We start from the raw sequence: 19,868 nt of genomic DNA, 5'->3' as shown, positions 1-19,868 counted from the left end.
CAGCATCTTTAGATGCAAATGGTCCCAGTGTATCATTTCACTTGTACGGAAACTGAGGACAGAAGGGGAAGTGACTTGTCCAATGTTACAGAACCAGCAAACAGGGCTTTCCCTGACCCCTACCCCACAAACGCTCCCTCTGCCTTGATCCTGGGGTACTATAAAAAGAGTCTCTGAGGGGTGGGTGCTGGGTACAAGGGGCAAAAAGCCTGGCTGTTTGCGAGAAGGACACAGAGCAGAGATGCCACCATGATGGTTGTTGATCCCACGGTCATACTTACTGGGGAAATTTCTTCCTCATCATGCCTTCTATTCAAGTTAGAGGACTGTTTCTTTCTTCCCTCTGACTCCAGAGAAGATCAAGTCTATTTAGTCCATCCCTACCCCAGCCCTCCCACTCTTGCAGGATCATAGAAGGAGGAGAAGTTCAGAGAGCAGAGGTTAGACAGAATACCTGGATGCTAAACTGGTCTTCAGATGATGTTTTGTCAAGGTTGCATGCCTGAAGTGTGTTTGAGGTTGTTGTTTTGTTGGGACTCTTGAGGCCTGAGACTCAGGAGATATTTTCAGTTTAACTGTTTGGTCCTGGGCATGTCATTTTCTCTGAGCCTCAATCTTCTACCCTGAAAAATGGGATTAAAGACCTTTCTCCCCTACCGGTGGTATGTGATAAATATTCACTCACCAGCTCTCCAAAAAAAAAAAAAAAGGCGGGGGGGGTGGGGGCGCTGATCTGTAGCATTTGCTAATTTTTTTGGATAGATACTCCCACTACTGCCAATTTGAGGATTTGGGCCAATTTCACCAAAAATTAATTGTACCATTGGCCCTAACAAGTCCTTAGCAGCTGACTCCAACACACCGCTGCCTGCTACTCTCTGAGGCAAAGAGAGGATGAAATGAGAGAATAGAAACAAAAGTGCTTTGTAAACTGCTGAGTATTTTATAGACGTAGAGTTGTGATTAGGAAAGTCCTTACAATCAAAGGGACCCCAGAGCACAGTCTACCAGCTGAAAGCCCTGGCCTAGCTCCAGCCCCAACAGCGGGCAGGTTGTGAGTGGAGCAGCCCACACTGAGTGGCAAGTCCTGAGTGCCATCAGGGGCGCTCCTAGGATTCGAGGAAGGAAGAGAGCTCACTGGACCTCCTGCGCTGGTTTGCTGATGAGATTTGCAGACAAACATCCCACTGTGCCCCCTGAAACTAAAGCAGGTAGGGTAAAGGTTAGTGTTCACTGAAAGATTCCTCCAGCATGCAGAGGCCAGCACCCGTCAGAGAGGACTCCTGCGGGAGCCAAAGCAAGAGTCACCCCACTCTCTTCCTACTCTAATCCCTGGGAGTTTCTGCAGCCATTCTCCCTCAGGGGAATGGCTAAAATGACCTCTGAGGCCAGAGGGTCAGGAGGAGGGATGTTCAGCCTCTGCCAATACAGGAGGATGATGTCAGGGAGAGGGAGGTGAGAGGCAGGAAAGAGGAGTTCCTTCTCCTTTCCTGGTCCTCAGCCCCAGAGCTTATGCTTTAAAATACTCTGTCCCACTGTTAATTATTAATAATAGCTATCATTTATTGAGCACATACTATGCATTAAGCTATTTACAAGCAATATTTCATCTAACCTGCCAGAGAGGTATATATTATTAGCTCTATTTTACAGATGAGGAAACTGAGGCCCAAGGAAGGAAGTTGAGCAAGTTGCCTAACCAAAGTTCCACTGTTACTGGGATTCAAACCCAATCCTGACTCTAGAGTTTCCAAACTAGCTAATTCAACTTTAGGAGCCCCCCTGGCTATTTGAGAAAAGGGTCAGAGGCCAAGGCAGCCTCACCTCCCTCTCCACAGTGAGTCCTTCATTGGGCTGTACAGAAGTCCCCACCTCATATATACCAATGAAAGCCCCTATGCCCAGCCCCTAAGGCAAAAGGACCCTTTGAAATGGCAGTTGGTGAAGGATCTCATCTTTCTGGGGGCTGTGTGTCCTTAGGCAACTCACATAACCTCTCTGGACCTCCTTTCCCGATGTGTAGAACAGGATTTCAGCTGAGGCAATCAACAGGGTTTGTCATCAAATCAGGAGTCATCGTTTATAAAACCTACCCAGAGGAAGCCCTGCGCTGAGGCTCATCCAGGGACGTCTATATCCTCAGTGCAAATCAAGACACTGGGCTCTGAACTCTGCCTAACCTCCCGGGTTCTTATCCTGTCCCTGGGAGCTTAGAGGAAGTGGGGTAGTGGTTTGGCCCAGCCAGGGTATGAAAGTCACAGCTGGGAACTGAAGCCTTCAGGTAAGGCCTCTGACTTACAGGAACTTGGCCTGGGCTACTGGTAACACCCCAGGACATTGGGGCTGCCGCCAGGATGAGGGGCAGACAGGCTGCAGGAGTCCTTCTGGGAAGGCCAGAACTTCCGCAGGAGGGGTGGCCCACTCTGAGTCTCAGAGAGACCTCCGCAGGTTCATGTCTCAGAGGAGCAGAGCCGGTGTCTGAACCCCCCTGGGGCCAGACTGTGTCAAGGTCAGGTAGACAGGGCCTGGCTACAAGGGCAACTGTCATCTGGGAATGGGGTCCTTAGCCAATCTCCCCAGGCCTGAAGTGGTGAGACCATCAGGGAAACTACAGTGTGGGGTCAGGAGCCACGGCCACATCTGGCCAATGAATCCAGATGTGCACGACACCTCCTTGAGCACCTTCTACGTGCCGGGCACCTGATACACATCATGTCACTTAATCTTCATGACAGCCCTGTGAGGTGGGTCCCCAGGCCCCATGATCACAGGAGCAAAGGGAGAAACAGAATCACACACTTTCTCAAAGTCGCCAAACCAGGAAAGAGACACACAGCTGGGACTCAAATTCAGGTTGTCCCCAATTCAGAGCCTTTGCTTTTTTTTTTTTCTTGGTGCATTGCACCACATCGCTTGCAGGATCTTGGTTCCCTGACCAGGGATTGAACTCACGCCCTCAGCAATGAAAGCGCACAGTCCTCACCACTGAATCACCAGGGAATTCCCAAAAACCTTTGCTCTTCACCACATGCTATTCTGCCTCCAAAGAGGAGAGCGACCACCACCCCATGTGTTACAAAGCCTGAGAAGTGGGGGGAGGAAGGACCTCAGCCTTCTGTCAGGAGGGAATGGAGAAGGCCTTGGGAAAGCAGGTCTGGCCCGGGGCCAGGCGGGGCAGGCGGGCCCTAGCTGTCCAGGGCTTCCAGGGAGCAGGGGCCAGGTCCGGCGCTCAAGCAGAACCAGAGATGGGCTGCCCTGCCCCTCGGCCCGGGGCCTGCTCCACCGAGGTATCCAGTTACGGCCAGCTCGGCGCTTCCCCAGTCACGCCACATTTAGCTTTGCCGAGTGAGCGGCACCGGGACACAGAGAAGGGGCGGCAGGGACTCTTGAAGGGGCGGGAGAGCCTCCCCCAGCCCCCCACCTGGACCCCAGCTCCCAGCCCCCTCCCCCACTAGCCTCTGAGGGACTTCAGGCAAATGCCCTCTTCCTGGTCGCCGCTAGCCGCTTGTCCAATGAAAGTGATCAGCCTATTTAGCAAAGATGTACCAACCCGAGGCAGGGCACACAGGGGGCCTCCGAGGCCAGCCCTCCCTCCCAGAGCATCCGGGACAGCAAGGTGGGGGAAATGAAGTTGTCCTGCTCTGCCAGAGGAGGTCTTGGGTAGGTGTCAACCTCAGGCTTTTCTTGTTTGGCCCCCTAGGTCAGGCACCCCCACTCTGACCCCCACCAAGCAAAGAAACTAAGGGGAACGTAGCTTCCAGAGTTGGCCAGATCTGGGTTCAAAACTTGACTCTATCACGGATTGGCTAGGTGACTTGGGCCAGTCACGTAAACCCTCTGAACCTCAGTTTCTTCATCTGGAAAGTGGGATCAATAATGCACCTTCCTCACAGGATTATTCTGACAAACCGATGAGAAAGTTCTAATCATTTACATAGCGGCCAGCCCAGAGCAGGCCCTCAGCCCAGAGCAGGCCTTCAGTTCAGGGTAGACTTTCTCAGAGTTTACTCAGACAAAGAGGAATAAATTCAGGAGAAACTGCCCTTTGTAGGTGGTAGAGAAGGAAGGCAGAGCGCTGAGGTTACTAATAGTAAGAAACATATTAATCGTGCTATTAATAAGGAGAGCTGGCATTTATTGAGCACTTGCTATAGCTAGGCACTGTGCTCAATTCTTCATGTGCATGATATCATTTAACCCCATATGCCCATGAGGACGGCTCTCTCTCTCTCCCCTTGTTTTCGCAGATGACTGATGCTGAAGCTCAGAGCTTCGCTGACACAGCTAGCAAGGCAAGAAAAAGGCTGGCTTTGAGCTGAGTCTTTTTTTCTTATTTAATATTTATTTATTTACTTTTGGTTGCACTGGGTCTTAGTTGCAGCACATGGGATCCTTTTTTAGGGTGCGCGGGTTCCTCTCATTGTGGTATAGTCTTACTTGCCCCGTGGCATGTGGGATCTTGGACCAAGTATTGAACCTGCGTCCCTTGCATTGGCAGAAGGATTCTTAACCACTGGACCACCAGGGACGTCCCTGAGCTGAGTCCTCTTAACCACTCGGCTATGCTGGACACAGAATTCTATAACTCTAGAATGTCTGAGCAGAAAGAGCCCTCACGTGTCCTAGTGCAAGCCCCGAGGTTTTCGAATGGTGCATCTAGAGCTCAGCAAGGGCAGAGGCCTACACAAAGTCACAGGTACTTTGGAGTGTGGCGGACACAGCAGAAAACCCCAGCGGCCACACGCTCCTCAGTGTCACACCAGACTCACAGGGCCAGAATCACCAGAATCCACGTCCTCGCAGGCTCCCAGCCTCTCCCTGAGTGTCTTTCACTGTCTGTCTCTCACACTGCTTATCTGCTTCCCTCTGTTTCTGATGTTTCTCTCGGCTTGTCTGTCTGTCTGTCTCTGTCTGTCTCTCTCATCCGACGTCTGGCTGGAGGCAGGGTCCCAGCCCAGGGAGGGGTGGGAGGGGCGGACTCGGGCTTGGTCAGCCCTGGACGCTGGTCCTCGCTCTCATCACAGACGGCTTTCTTCGAGGCCAGGACTGGGTGATGGTGTCGCTGCTCCCGCCACAGTCTGACGTCACGCTGCCGGGCCCCAGCAGGCTGGAGGGCGAGCCCCAGGGGGACTTCATGCAGGCGCCGGGCCCCCCAGGCTCCCCCGCCCCGCAGAACGTAAGTACCTGGCACCTAGGCCTGGGCTGAGGCCGAGACCAGAGGGCCGCGTGACAGCAGGTGGGCCATCACCCCCACCCCCCCGGGACCTCCCTGCTTCTCTCTTGTCCTTTCTCCCAGCAAACGAGTACCCAGGGACTCCCAGATCCCAAAGTGTTGAGATCTGGGCCTCTGCTTGTCCCTTTGGTCCGGGACTTTCCCAGGGCAGGGCTGTGCATCCACCCTACCGGGGATGACCCCGGGGTTCGAAGCGGTGCGTCCTCATCAGATCGAGGCTTCCAAGGGCGGGTGAGGTCTCCCTCCTCCACCGGGGGCTCCCCAGAGCTCAGCCACAGACCCTTTACCCTCGCAGAGTCGGGTCTGGATCCAGCCTCCACTCATAGGCTGTCTATCCTCTGTCCACCCCAGAAGCACGCCGGCTTCAGCTGCTCGTCTTTTGTGCCTGATGGCCCTCCAGAGCGGGAGTCCTCACTGCCCCCACACAGCCCCAGCATCGCGTCACCAGGCCCCGAGCAAGTCCACTGCCCTGCCGGCCCTGGCCCGGGCCCCTTCCGGCTCTCACCCTCAGACAAGTACCCCGGCTTCGGCTTTGAGGAGGGTCCAGCAAGCGGTCCCGGGCGCTTCCTCAAGGGCAGTCACGTGCCTTTCCACCCATACAAGCGACATTTCCATGAGGATGTCTTCCCTGAGGCCCAGACTGCCCTGGCCCTCGAAGGACACTCCTTTAAGACCCCAGGGGCTCTGGAGGCCTTTGAGGAGATCCCTGAGGATGTGGGGGAGGCTGAGGCCTTCCTGCCTGGCTTCCCTGCGGAGGTCTGGTGCAACGGGCTCCCGTACCCCAGCCAGGAGCACAGCCCTCAAGTCCTGGTGAGTACCAGCGCCAGCGCGCACCCCATCACCCCTGTGCCAATTCCCAGCACTCCAGAAAGTCTTCTGAAATCAAACTTTCTGCCTTCCCTTTTCCAGACCTTTCTACTCAGGGTCAGTGTGCACCTGCAAGCTCAGAGAGTTGGGGTCTTTCAGCTTCATTCGGAGTCTCCAGGTCAGCTGAGGGAGGGAATGCTGACCTGGCCCAGTGTCGAAGGGGTCGGGTCAGGGAGTCTGGTCAGATCCAGCGATGCTGGAAGCTCCCCAGAGGCTCCTGAGTCAGGATTCCTGCATGCAGCTTCTCTCTAAAAGTCAAGAATCCCCAGTCAGACCTTCACACCCATATGTAAATGTGAGAAAGAAAAACACATTCCAGAGGCCAGGAGAAAGGGCTTAAGGAGGAGTCACAGATCACAATGTTCTCCACGCCAGCATCAGCATGCAGAGTTGGGAGAAGACTTAAGTCTTCTCAAAGGACACTTCTGGGCCCCATTCTTTACCTAGAATGAGGCCTGGGTGTATTAATAGAAATACCTTGGAAGCATCTTAGAAGATCAATATGTCCTTTCATAGCCATACCCATAAGCTCTGTGACCTTGGGCAAGTCACTTAACCACTCTGAGCCTCATCAGAAAAGTATACTTACCAGCACCTACCCTATCATAGGCTTATTGCCTTGGGAAGAGGAAAACCCACTCCCAGTTGGGGTTGTGCCTACTCCAGATACAAGAATACTGGAGTGGGTTGCCATTTCCTGTTCCAGGGGATCTTCCCAACCCAGGGATCAAACATGCATCTCCTGCACGTCCCCTGCATTGCAGGCAGATTCTTTACCGCTGAGCCACCGGGAAGCCCCATCCCATCAGTTACTGCCCTGTAAATGTCCACTCAGTGTCGGCCTCTGGTCACTGTGCCAGATGTTTCCTTTCAAGTACTCTTTAATCCTTACAACAACCCTCTAAAGAGTTCCCACTATCTCCATTTTGCGGAAGAAGAAACTGAGGTCCCATAGAGACCAAGGAGAAGAACTCGGGCCCAGAGACCCACAGCAGGATGGTCGACTCGCTGAGTGACCTTGGGCACATCCCTTCCCTTCTCTGGGCTCAGCCCCATCATTGGTCAAATGATAGGGTTGGACATAGTATTCATGGCCCTTCTAGGCCTGAGATTCTATGATTATGGATATCTCTGCATCAGCCACCCCAGGGCACACCCAGGAAAGAGCTCACAGCTGATTTGACCCTCTGGGCCTAGATGCTGGTTCCCCAGGCCCCTGGTAACCCCAAGAAGAATGATCCACCTACTCTTGGCCTTGTTAACCTTCCAGTCCCTAGCTGTGCTCTCTGTCTGGGTGCCTACTCAGGGTAGAGCTCTAGGCAAGTCCCTGGGGGTTCCATGTGGGTCTCACAACCTGTGGGAAGTCAGGATCCGGCCCCCACCACCAGCAGCAGCTGCAGACTCCCTCTGCCAGAGTGGGAAATGGTACAGGGCTCCAGCAGACTAGCAACTAAATAGACTCCTCAAGGGCTTTCCAGGAGGTATGAGCAGTAAAGAACCTGCCTGCCAATGCAGGAGACATAAGAGGCACCGGTTCAATCCCTGGGTTGGAAAGATCCCCTGGAGGAGGGCATGGCAACCCATTCCAATATTCTTGCTTGGAGAATCCCATGGAGAGAGGAGCCTGGTGGGCTATGGTTCACAGGGTTGCAAAGAGTCAGACACGACTGAAGCAACTTAGCACACAGCACAGACTCCTCAGAACAGAGAGCAGAGGCTGTGAGTTGGGGGCGCCCAGAGCAGAGGGGACTCACTAGCCCCCTCCTGAGAACCTGCTAGATCTACCTTGGGCTTTGCAGAATAGGAAGTGGTAGGGCCTTGGGGGCCCCAGCTGGATCAGCCTGTCTGACCACTTCCTGTGCTCCCTCCCCATGGCTCTGCAATGGAAATTCCAGAGCAGTGGTCTTTTGCTGATCTGCTCTGAGGGGCTGGTGGTTCTGAACCAGGAAGCAGGTCCCGAGCCAGGCTTGGTGAGTGGGGTCATCCTTGTGCCATTCCAGGGTCCTATCCCAGCTTCAGTGTGACTGACGACAAGTCTCCCACACGTCCCTGGATAGCCCAGCCTCAGCCTCTCACTTGCAGGGAAGTGAGGGGTAGGGAGTACAATCAGTTCCAGCTCCAACTCCCCCACTAACCTGCTGAGTTCCCTGGGGAAAATCTTTGCCCTCCTCTGTTCTCATGTTTTTGTCCTCCAGGAATAAGCTTTGCTAGAGGCAAAGGTGGAATTACTTTTGTGTAAGGTTCAAGACGGAATATAGGAAAGAAGAAAGGCAAGGTCCAGCCTTGTCATCTGTTTCTTTCTTTCCAGCAGGGGTCAGAAGTCAAGGTCAAGCCCCCAGCTCTGGAGAGTGGTCCGGGGATGTACTGTTACCAGCCCCCCTTGCAGCACATGTACTGTCCTTCCCAGCCCCCCTTCCACCAGGTGGGTCTGGGGCAGGTGGGCAATTTCCCCCAGGGTCTCAGGATATTATGTTCCTGTGTGATGCGTGGGTGTGTATATGAGTGTATGCGTGCACAGCTGGATGGGCAGGTAGGGGCAGCAGGGCCCTGAATCTCAGGCTGGGCCACCCAAGGTGGGGAACACGGGTTCACAGGAAGGGAAGCAATTGCCCTTCTCTCCGAGTGGGCGGGGCTTCTCTGAGACCCAGGCAGTGCCTGAGAGGTCTGGGCAAAGAGGGTGGGGCTGAGATTGGGGCAGGGCCGGATGGAACCAAAAACAGAAGAGAAAGAGGAGAACAAGACAAGGACCGAGCAAAGAGAAAAGGAGTTTAAGTGGGGGTAACACACAAGGCTGAACACCACAGAAAACAATGGGCTCCTGCCTGGGTCAGCCTCCATCTTGTTATGTGGCCTTGGCCTCAAACTTCCCTTTAGCCTAGACAGGGTGGGACCAGGAGTGAGGCTAGGGGACCTTCCCCATTGGAGGCTCCAAGTCCCCATCATCTTTAGCCCTATCCCCCCCTCTCCACGATCTCCTAGAGAAGGGAATGGCAACCCACTCCAGTATTCTTGCCTGGAGAATCCTGTGGACAAAGGAGCCTGGCAGGCTACAGTCCATGGGGTCACAAAGAGTTGGACATGACCGACAGACTAACACTTTTTCCACTCCCCACCCCACTGCTCAGCCTCAGCTCCTCCCCGATTCACAGGATGCCAAGTAATTGCCCCACACTGGCATGGGATGGAGGTTTTTAAAAAGAGAAAGAAAAGTGCCCCAGAGCAGCCAGGCAGCTCCCAGGAGTCACCGGGCAAGACAGAGCAAGTGGCTGCCCAGCGCCCAGCTCCATCCACCTGCAGCCTGGCACTGAGACAGGCCCTGCCTGTGGAGCAGGTTCTGCTCCCAGCTCCTTGGCATTGGCCCTGGTGTTGGCCAAGCCAGGGAGGCAGGCACGTGGGCGGGAGGGTGGTCAGACTGCTTGCTTTGTGGGGAGAAAGAAAGAGAAGGAGGGAAGCAGAGGCAACACGGGATCATCCTCACTCTGTGAGGAGCCAGGCTGGAGTGGCTGGGCCATCCTGAGGCTCACGGTCTGACCCAGGGTAGGGGTGTCCCTGAGGCAGCCTGGCCCAACAGGACTGAGCCACGGCAGGGCTCAGGGGCTGCCAGGCCCGAGACGGCTTCGCCGTGTCCAGCTCTGTCCTGATCGCCTCTGTTTTCTGCACCCCCTCCCCGGACAAGATGGCCGCACCCAGGGCTTTATGGAGCCTGCAGAGAGGGTGACTCAGTCACTAAGTGTCTCTCGGGTGACCTGGAAAGAGCACTTCAGCCTGGAGCAGATGGGGGAGTCAGAGTCTCCTACCCCCCTCTCACCCCCATAAAACACCATCCCTGGCAGCCACTCCCTTTGCTGTAAAAACCACCTCCTACCCTCACCTGCCCACCACCATGACCGGCCCTTTCAAAGAGCCACTGAAACTCGTAAAAGGGGCTGGTGCCCAGCAAACGCCCAGGCCGGACACCCCACTTCCGGCCCAAGCACTCCAAGAGATGCCAGGGAGGCCCGAAGCAGCTGCCCGAAAGGGTACAGGGGCCCGAGATTCCCTCACACCTAGTTCAGCTCCTGTCCTATCATCATGGCAACCAGGGTACCTAGAGGTCTGAGAGGAAGATGCTGAAGGAGGTTTTGAGACCTCTGAGATCCTGAATTCTGGAATGTGGATCTCCGCACAGGCCTTCCCAGGACAGCCACATCCTTGGCCAGCCTCAGATAGCTCTGCCTCTGGGGCCCATGACCATGGGTGGCGGAACGCTTGAGAGAAGAATCTAGCTTCAGTTCCTTCTCTGGATGTATATGAGTGGGGGGAGGCGGCTCCCTTCCTTGGGAAGACTGGTTACCGTGGCAACCACTCTGCCCCTTTGACCCCTACAGTACTCACCAGGCGGCAGCTGCTACCCTGTACCGTACCTGGGCTCCTCACACTATCCCTACCAGCGCATCGCACCCCAGGCCAGCACCGACGGGCACCAGCCCCTCTTCCCAAAACCCATTTACTCCTACAGGTATGTTTCTCAGCACTGCTGGGGTAGCAGGAAGAGGGGTGAGAAGTCCCTGAGACATGGAATCCTTGACGTGTTAGGGTAATGGTAGGGGGGTGGAAGTCATACCCAGTAGACTTCCAAAGGATGCTAGAGAGAAGACTCCAGCGCGGGGGCAGGGGGCTTGACTAGCTCCCCTCTGACCTCTCGTCCATCTCTGGGGAGCCATGTCTGTGGCTCAGCTCAGCAGATGCTAGTGCCCTGGGGTGAGCCCGCTGGGTTCTAGCCTCCTGGGGCCCTGGGACTGAGAGTTTAGTGGGGGATGCTCCTCCCTGTCCCTTCCCTCTGCAGACTCAGAGAGAAGCCTCACCCCAAAGTGCCACCAGAAGTAAGCGAGGGATGAGGTCTGCAGAGGTGGTTCAGTTACTCAGCGTCTACCAGATCTAGTGCAGCTGCTCTGGGGCTGGGGTTGTAGGTGCCAGGCCAGCAGCACCCTGCCCATCTGGGATCCCTTCCATCTGAACTTTCATTCATCCAACCAACACTGATACTGGACCTCCTGCGTGCCAGGCCTCATGTGGGGTCAGGTCGTCAGCCAGGGCGAGCTCAGGAAATGGAAAAAGTACTTACACATCATCCAGGAGCATAGAGAAGGGGTTTGTGGAAGGCAGGACGGTGCACAGAAAATAGCACATGCAATCTTTAGAGCCCCGTAGAACTAGGTTCAAGTCCAGGTTCCGAATTTACTAGCTGTGAAACCTCAGGCAAGTGACTTAATCTTTCTAAGCCTCTGTTTATTCATATTAAAAAAAAAAGAAACCTGCCATATTCAGGCCTTTGGATGGATTAAGTGAGAGGATATGCTTGGCACATTGTAGGGGCTCAAATAACCTTAGTTCCCTCCCTTACGATCCAATATTCAAGCAATTGGCTGAGGGCTGGCTGATAATGACAGCGTCCATTTAATGAGAGCCTTCTATATGCTAGGCAGCATCCTTAATCTTCATGAGTATGAGGTAGCTATTACTTTCTTCACTTCAAAGCTGAGGAAACTGAGGCTCAGAGAGGCTAAGGCACTCATCCAAGGTCACACAGCTAATGAGTGACTAAAGCCAAGAGTGCAACCCAGCTCTCTCAGATGCCACAAGGCCCTCGAATATCAGTAATGCCTAACTTCAGTGGATACTTTCTCATTCCGTCTCCTCTCGACTGCCTCTCACCCATGAATTCTGCAGCAGTCTCTTCTTTCTTAACTGTTCCAGCCAGGGTAGGAGGGTGGGGGAAGACTCCAGGCCCGATCAGAGGTTCCAACTCTCAGAGCTTTCTCTGCCTTCAGCATCCTCATCTTCATGGCCCTTAAGAACAGTAAAACTGGGAGCCTTCCTGTCAGCGAGATCTACAATTTTATGACGGAGCACTTTCCTTACTTCAAGGTGAGCCCCAAATCCACCCCACCCCACCACCCCCAAGTCCTGGGGCAAGCCAGACCTCTCTGGAACCAGAAGATACCATTGGGAGGTGGGAGATGAGTTTGAATGAAAGCCAAGAGAGAGTGTGCCCTCCCACCACACACTTCCCTTTGTCTGCCCTTCAGAAGGACAGTTCTGTGTGGGCAACAGAGAGCTCAAGCCATTCACCAGAGGTCACACAGCAGGCTGGAGTCAGACCTCATGCTGGTGGAAGATGGACATGGCAACCTGATAGGCTTCAAGGAGCATCCACCTACCCCAAACTGGGGGACAGAGCTTGGGAAGAAATAAGAGGCTGTTCCCACCGCTGCCCCCAGGATGCTGTGGGACTGAGGAACTTGGGTAGGAGCTGGCCAGCCAAGGTGACCCAGGATGCTGGGGCTGCAGAACTCATTGCCTTCCTGGGAGAGATTAGGATCTGCCTCCGTGGGCGGCAGGCTCAGCTGCAGTTCTGCCAGAAAGTGGGGTGTTGGCTTCACAGTTTTAGAGTGTCCTAGGGAGCTGGCTGTTTCACCTGACCTTCCCACGGACAGGATCTAGTCTCTTTTGACCACAAAAGGGGCTTCTGGGGCTCTACCAGATTCTTTCCCTACAGGCAAGACAAGCACCCTTCTCTCTCCATTTGCTCAAGGCCAAACAGCAGGTGGGATCACTTGCTGCTGGCTCAGGCTTTCTGGCTTCACACTTCCCTTGTCCGCAGGCTCCCCAGGCCCTCCAACAAAAACTGCTCCTTCTGGGGTGGGTGCAGGGGAAGTCAGAGCTTGTGTATGAGGAGTGCCTTCTCCAAGGCCTGCAACCTAATGGATACGGTCTCACCTGCTGCCCAGGCAAAGGGCAGGAGCTGAGACCCAAGTAATCCAGAACTCAGCTCCACCCACCAGCGGGTGGGTGACCCGACCATCTTCCCAATTGTGCTGTCTGGGGATAGTTTGGGGTTGATATTCAAACAAGGGGCTTTCCTGATGGTTCAGCAGTATAGAATACACCTGCCAGTGCAGGAGAGGCAGGTTCAATTCCTGGTTCCAGAAGATTTCTTAGAGGAGGGTATGGCAACCCACTCCAGTATTCTTGCCTGAGAAATCCCATGGGCAGAGGAGCCTGGCCGGGCTACAGTCCTGGGGTCACGAAGAGTGGGACATAACTTAGCAACTGAACAAGGATTCCAACGAGTTCAGACTTGCTGAGCTGCCACCGAATGACGAATGGGCAAGATGGCCAGAGTCCTGGCCAAGAACGAAAAAGCATGGTCATCCATCAGAGCTTCTGGAAGGGAAAGGAGCAAGGAGGAGAGTTGGCACTGGGATTCAAGCAGCATCACAGCCAGTATCCAGGGCTCACCCTCTAAATCCCGGCATGTCAGGGGGCCAAAGTCTCATTGACCTGTAAAGCTTTTAGAGTGTCCCCTAAGGCTTCAAGGAGTCAGGCTGGAGAGAGGGAAGTGGGGGAGGGCCCTGCCCCATTCCTCTCAGCTTTTCCTCCCTGCCAACTCCCAGCCTGGCCCCCAGCCCCTCCCTACATCTCATCTTCCTGGCTTAATTATTTTTCCTGGGAGCCGTGTAATCCCTGTTTTATGGGGCTGAGGAGTGAAGAGGTCTAACTGCTTTTTTTTTTGGTTCCAGTTGTTGTTCTTAGCCAGTTGCATCACTCCCTCCCTCCCAAGTTTACATTTGACTTCAGAGAGAAACCATCTGTGAGGATGGGACGGGCCCCAGGTGGTAAAGACAAGCCGGTGGGGTGACCTGGGCAGGGCCCTTAGTTAGGGAACAGAGCTGGAGTCTGGCTCTGTCCTGCCTCCTTATATGATCTCGGCCTGGACCCTTTCTTCTCTGGACCTCAGTTTCCCAGTCTGTAAAATGGTCAGATTGGACCAGTTGGCACACAGATTCCTTCCAGCTCTGACAAATCCCCTTCGACACACCTAAGGAAAGAGTTCAAAGATCCTCTCCCCACCTCTAGCTCTCATTCCCCAGTTGAAGGTCATTTTTCTGGGCTAGGACCGAGTGGACCCTGGGGTGGGCAGCACTCATGCCCAAGGCAGCCGAGATGGGCGTCCTGAAGCCCTGTGAGTCAGCGATGTGGGACGGGGCAAGTTCCAGCCACTGGACATAATTGCTAGTGCTGACCATCCCTCTTCCAAACAGGAAGCAGCTGGGGTGGGGGCTGCCCTGGCATCCCAGAGTCACAGGTTTATGGGGCTGTAAAGGGCCCGGTGCCCATTAACTCTGCCCACCGGGCCACACAGCCTTGACTCCTCGTAGGGACTGCTGAGGGAGTTGAAGGTGAATCCCTAGCTGGCTGGTCTGGTGGCTTAAGAGTCTTCTCTCATGACCCTGGGAGCTTTGGGGGTCATCTCAACCAGACCCCTGACCCAGGCCAGTGACCCCTAGGAAAGGCTTCAGCCGATCCTGCCAACCACTTGCAGCAACGCTGGCATCGGGGCCCGGTTCTGCTGGACATGATTCAGCCTGGCTGCTCCCTGGGGCAAGTGAGCTGGGAAGGAGGGAGTGGCTGCCCCTCATTAGGCAGAAACGGTGAGCTGGAAGGGAAAGGGGCCGGGGGGGTGAGGGCACAGAAGGACCTCACCAGGCAGAGCGGGTACTCTGCCCACAGTCACTCCTGCTGGGCCCAGGACTGTCATAGAACCTGGAACGGAGCTCTGGAGGTGGGAGGGGTGCAGGGGGAGGGTGCCCAGCGGCACCCCCACCACCGCCTCTCACCCGACTGAGTCAGCCTAATGGTTTTTACAACCCTCCCTGGGCACAATTACTGCACTGGTGGCATGACCAGGCCTCCTAATGGGTGTTTATTCTGTTGGCACGAGCATCCCCCGCCTGAGGGCTAGCCTCCCCACCAGGGCACGCCCCCCAGGCACACACATGTAAACACCCACACACACATACAATCATGGATACCCACACACACCCCCAGAGAGACTTTCTCACACACACACCTCCTTAGCAATACACACATGTCCTCACACTCAGAGGAATTCACGGACCTACACCCCGGAGTCAAGCTCACAGCAGGGAGACACAGCCCCAGAGAGCTCAGCAGGCAAGGCCGTCTGCACAGAGGGGTCCAAGCACAGGCCTGGAGACCCAGTGGGGAGTGGTCCAGCCCCAGGTCGGGGAGGGGCAGCACCTCTTCCTTAGCACCCACCAGCCCCTCCTGCATGAATCACCTCGACAGTCCTCTGAAGGGCATGGGATAGGATGGAGGTAGATTTTAGGTGCTAATAACTGTGACTGAGGTTCTTGCCCATCCCTGCCCCACTACTGATGGGACTGAGTGTGGCCTGGTCGCTGAGAAGCATGACAAGCCCGAGTGGGTGCCAGCTGTGTCCCCAGGCAGTCAAGGCTTTTCCTGACCCCGGCCTGAATTCCTGTCTTGCTCTGCTCCGGCAGACAGCGCCTGATGGCTGGAAGAATTCTGTCCGCCACAACCTGTCTCTTAACAAGTGCTTCGAGAAGGTAGAGAACAAATCGGGAAGTTCCTCTCGTAAGGGCTGCCTGTGGGCCCTGAATCCGGCCAAGATTGACAAGATGCAGGAGGAGCTGCAGAAGTGGAAGAGGAAAGACCCCATCGCCGTGCGCAAGAGCATGGCCAAGCCAGGTGAGGCTGCCAGCCAGCGGGGTGGACCCGGGGTGCCCAGAGCCAAAAAATTAAAGTAAGAGTGGGGGTGGTAAGAAAAGCTGGGCAACGGAAAACTGACGAATAAGGAAAGGGCCTGAATGTGCTTCCAAGGCTGGGAGCGATGGTGGGGGAAAGGAGGTCTCACAGAGTCCTCTCTTGGGCCTTTTCAGAGGAGTTGGACAGCCTCATTGGAGACAAGAGGGAGAAGCTGGGTTCCCCACTGCTCGGCTGCCCACCTCCTGGGCTGGCAGGTTCCGGCTCCATCCAGCCCCTGGCACCTCCAGCGGGGCTCTCCCAGCCGCTGCACTCAATCCACCCAGCTCCGGGCCCCATTCCTGGCAAGAACCCCCTGCAGGACCTACTTGGGGGGCACGCACCCTCCTGCTATGCACAGACATACTCGCACCTCTCGCCGAGCCTGGCCCCTCCTGGACCTCCGCAGCCACTGTTCCCACAGCCAGATGGGCATCTAGAGCTGCGGGCCCAGCCGGGCACCCCCCAGGACTCGCCTCTGCCTGCCCACACGCCACCTAGCCACAGTGCCAAGCTGCTCGCTGAACCTTCCCCAGCCAGGACCATGCATGACACCCTGCTGCCAGACGGAGACCTTGGCACTGACCTGGACGCCATCAATCCCTCTCTCACCGACTTTGACTTCCAGGGTGAGCTGGGGGTGGGAAGGGGAGGTGGGACAGGCCTGCAGAGGGGCAGCTGGTAGTGTGGCCCGGGCCATCTCAGTCTCCAGGTTGCAGCCTGCTAACTGCTGGATTTCCAGAGCAGAGAAAGCCCAGAGCTGGGGAATGGGTGGTGGTGGTGAAGAGTCAAAGAGGAATATTCTTGCCCCTATCTCCCTCCTCCTGGGTGCCCTTGAATGGGTTCCAGCTGACCTATCACCAAACCACTCTCAGCTCTGGGCTGAGAGTGCCCGGGAGAGCCCGGGTCTTGGGAAGCTACTGTTAGAGACAGACAGCTAGAGCCTATCCCCCTCCAGAAGTGGGGAGCTGGGCTCAACAGCCTCAGAAGAAGATATAGACCAGGGGTGTGTGCCCCCCAAGTAGCTTCAGAAGAAGACACAGGCTGGAAAGGGGCTGATGGTCTATTCCATAGTTGACTGTGAGCAACAGAGATTCTGAACAATTCCAGAAGCAACTATATTTTTGGAGTTCATCACCTAATGCAGAAGAATGAGAGGGATCTTTCCCCAGAAGGGAAGGCCAAGGAGCTAAGCAGGTCCGAGGAAGAGAATCTGTCTCTTCCATTCCATCTCACCTGCTGCATCTCTGCCTGTGGCCAATCCCACCCGTTCCCATCTAATCTCCAGGGCACCCCCAGGCCCTAGTACTGGCCACAGGAGCTTTGAAGGAGGGTGCTGACCCAGGCCTCAGACCCTCTGTGTGCCCTGGGGTAGGGGCCATCCACAAGCAGGTGGGGGCAGCTGACCCTCAGAGATCTCCCAGTCTGATGAGGAGAGAGCCCAGGTCTTGGGAAGCTACTCTTAGAGAAAGGCAACTAGAGCCGCAGCTCCCTCCAGAAGTGGGGAGCCGGGCTCCACAGACTCAGAAGAAGCTATAGATATGTGGGCTACCATAAACACTTATCTGAGCCCTACTGTCAGGCATCGTGTGAGGCACTTTACATGCACTCTCTCACGTGGGCCTATAGGGTAGGAGGGATTATTCAACCCATTTCATAGATGTGCACCATGGTTAAGTAACTTATTCAAGGTCACTGAGCTAGAAAGAAGGAGAGTTAGCATTGGAAACCAGGCAGCCAGTCTTGGGTTTAGTTCAGCCCCCTTCCTCCAGACCCTGAAGCCCTGATCCCAGGGAAGGAGCCCCAGGCCCTGGCTGGCCACAGCGCAGGTCACACGACACAGAGAAAGATCGGGTGCAGCACAGTTTGCACCCCAGAGTCGGTGCTTCCCGGTGGGGAGCACTTCCCGACAGGGCTTTGTTCCTTTTCCTTGGGCTCTGCAATGGAGGAGCCCAACCAGCTCACTGGATGCCGCGGTGCATTACTGGAAGATCCTTGGTCTGGGCTGCACAGTCACCTTCCTTGAGAACCTGGACAAGAGCCAGGGTGAAGAGTAACCCCAGAATGTACAGCATCTGCATCAACTCTTCCAACAGGCAGCTCTTAAATCTTTGACCACTCCCCCATCCCCCAAAAAAGAGCCACAGAGATCATCTGGGCTATGGCATTCACACTGTCCTACATGGGAGGAGGATTCAGAGAGGTTTAGCAACTGCCTGGGATCACAGAGTTAGTGCCAAAGGCCTGCTCTCCAATCAGTGTTACCCCAGTCCTGCTCTCTAAAGAGCATGTGAGAGCGTGGGGTGGAAGGCAGACAGGACTCCTTGGTGCCTCCCAGTGATGCCTGTTTTCTCCCCCAAATAGGAAACCTATGGGAACAGCTGAAGGATGACAGCTTGGCCCTTGACCCCTTGGTACTGGTGACCTCATCACCAACATCATCTTCAGTGCCGCCAGCTCCCCCTCCCTGCTATCCCCCTGGGCCCTGTCTGGCCGAGACCGGCAGTGGGACAGGCGACTTGGCACCCCCAGGCAACGGGGGCTCTGGGGCACTGGGTGACCTGCATCTCACCACTCTCTACTCGGCCTTCATGGAGCTGGAGCCCACACCTCCCCCGGCCTCTGCTGGCCCGTCCGTGTACCTCAGCCCCAGCTCCAAGCCCGTGGCCCTGGCCTGAGCAATGCCCTGCAGCAGCTCCAGCCTTTGCTTGGCCTGGAAGTCCCAGCCGGCCGCCCATGTCGGGCTCACCTTAAAGGTCAAGGAAGGAAACACACTCCCTGTCCCCTATGTCACAAAGCCAACTTGGTTGTTAGCTGGCAGCTGGAGGTGGAGAAGTCACCACCCAGGATTCTGCCCCTCGCACATTTCTACCGCGTGGTACGCCAGCTCCTGCCCAGGGATCCTGGAGAGCAAGTGTCTGGGCAAGAAGAAAATGCATTCTCCATGGCTCACACTCATCCACACTTAGGCTCTCGTGCACATGTGCACAGGCACACACACACACATACACACACAGTTATGCAGACATACACCCACTCACATACCTTATATCCAGAGGAATCAGAACTATATCACAGACTTCATTGGGGGGCAACTGAGAGCTGAAGGCTTTGGTTATCAGAAGCTCAGGGCTCCCAGCCAGGTCCAAGACCACCCCGGAACCTTCTTCTGATCTCCACGTTCTCTGCAGGCCTGCCCCCCTCCAGGAGTGATCTTTCCCAGAAGCCCCCTGTATTTATTCTCCCATCTTCATCCCAACAGTCCATCGAGAAGGAGGAGATATGGAGCCTCTCCCCAAGTTGTCGTGGGCCCCCAAGAGGGTGCTGATATTCACAGCACCCACCCTGCCAGGCTCTCAACCTGTCCTCAACTTAAGCTCTATCTGGCTTCCCCCAGGGGATGACCCACAGGAGGGGCAATGTCCGCCCCAGGACCAAACTGAGCCCAGTTCCGACACAAAGTGTTTGGAAAAACCCTTGCCCTCGGAAACTTGAAAGTGTCCTTTCGTCCCAGCCCTGGATGCAGGAAAGGCCCCTCCAGGTCACTACAGTCACCCCTGAGAACTTCATGTAGTTTAGACCCCAGCTTATGAATACTTCTGTTTCAGACAGTCTGGGCAGTTAGGGAGGGAACTCTGGTTCAGGCTGGTGGGGGAGCACCCATGCCCCCTCTCTGACTGCTTGGCAGGCCCAGGATGCCCCTGGAGCAAGGGGGTGTGACTCGCTTGCCAACTGTGTCCTACCTGAGAGCCCAACCCACACCAAGTAGGCTGAAGTGGGAGCTTCAGCCTATCCAGGGCCTGAGGCTGACAAGAACACCCCCCACCCTGCCAAGGTTGGGCCCAGGCTCAGATGAGACACAAGCAGAACCCCTGATGGCCTGCCACTGTTCCCTGTCCTGGAACAATAAAGCAAATGCCTTGTGGTCTCAGCTACCAAGACTTCGTTTCTAGACCTCCCCTCTGTGGGGCAAAAAGGTCGGGACACACTGACTGTGATTCCAGATTCCCTGGGCCTGTGATCTTACCTCAACCCTCACCCAGAACTGGGAAGTTTCAGTTTGAAGAATGAGGCATCTCAGAGGACTTCTGAACAGCAAAGGGAGGACAAGGGGATGAGGTGTGGGGGGAGGCGGGGAGCATCTCTTCCCAGCAGAACT

At 55.4% G+C, this 19,868-nt stretch overlaps 1 protein-coding gene across 1 annotated transcript; it reads left to right on the top strand.

The window, feature by feature from the left end:
* The first annotated feature begins 5,053 nt into the window (after positions 1-5,053).
* Positions 5,054-18,387, top strand: FOXN1 (forkhead box N1). The gene is made up of 8 exons (XM_065910946.1): positions 5,054-5,176; positions 5,585-6,043; positions 8,412-8,522; positions 10,468-10,598; positions 11,911-12,007; positions 15,448-15,655; positions 15,847-16,338; positions 18,074-18,387. Exons 1-8 carry the CDS (start codon positions 5,054-5,056, stop codon positions 18,385-18,387), a joined length of 1,935 nt encoding a protein of 644 aa, XP_065767018.1.
* The last annotated feature ends 1,481 nt before the right edge of the window (positions 18,388-19,868 follow it).

The sequence above is a fragment of the Muntiacus reevesi genome, chromosome 18 (genome assembly GCF_963930625.1).
Source record: "Muntiacus reevesi chromosome 18, mMunRee1.1, whole genome shotgun sequence".
In the NCBI taxonomy this organism is placed as follows: domain Eukaryota; kingdom Metazoa; phylum Chordata; class Mammalia; order Artiodactyla; family Cervidae; genus Muntiacus; species Muntiacus reevesi.
The sequence above is the reverse complement of the archived record's forward strand: the minus strand, read 5'-3'. Positions and strand labels throughout refer to the sequence as shown.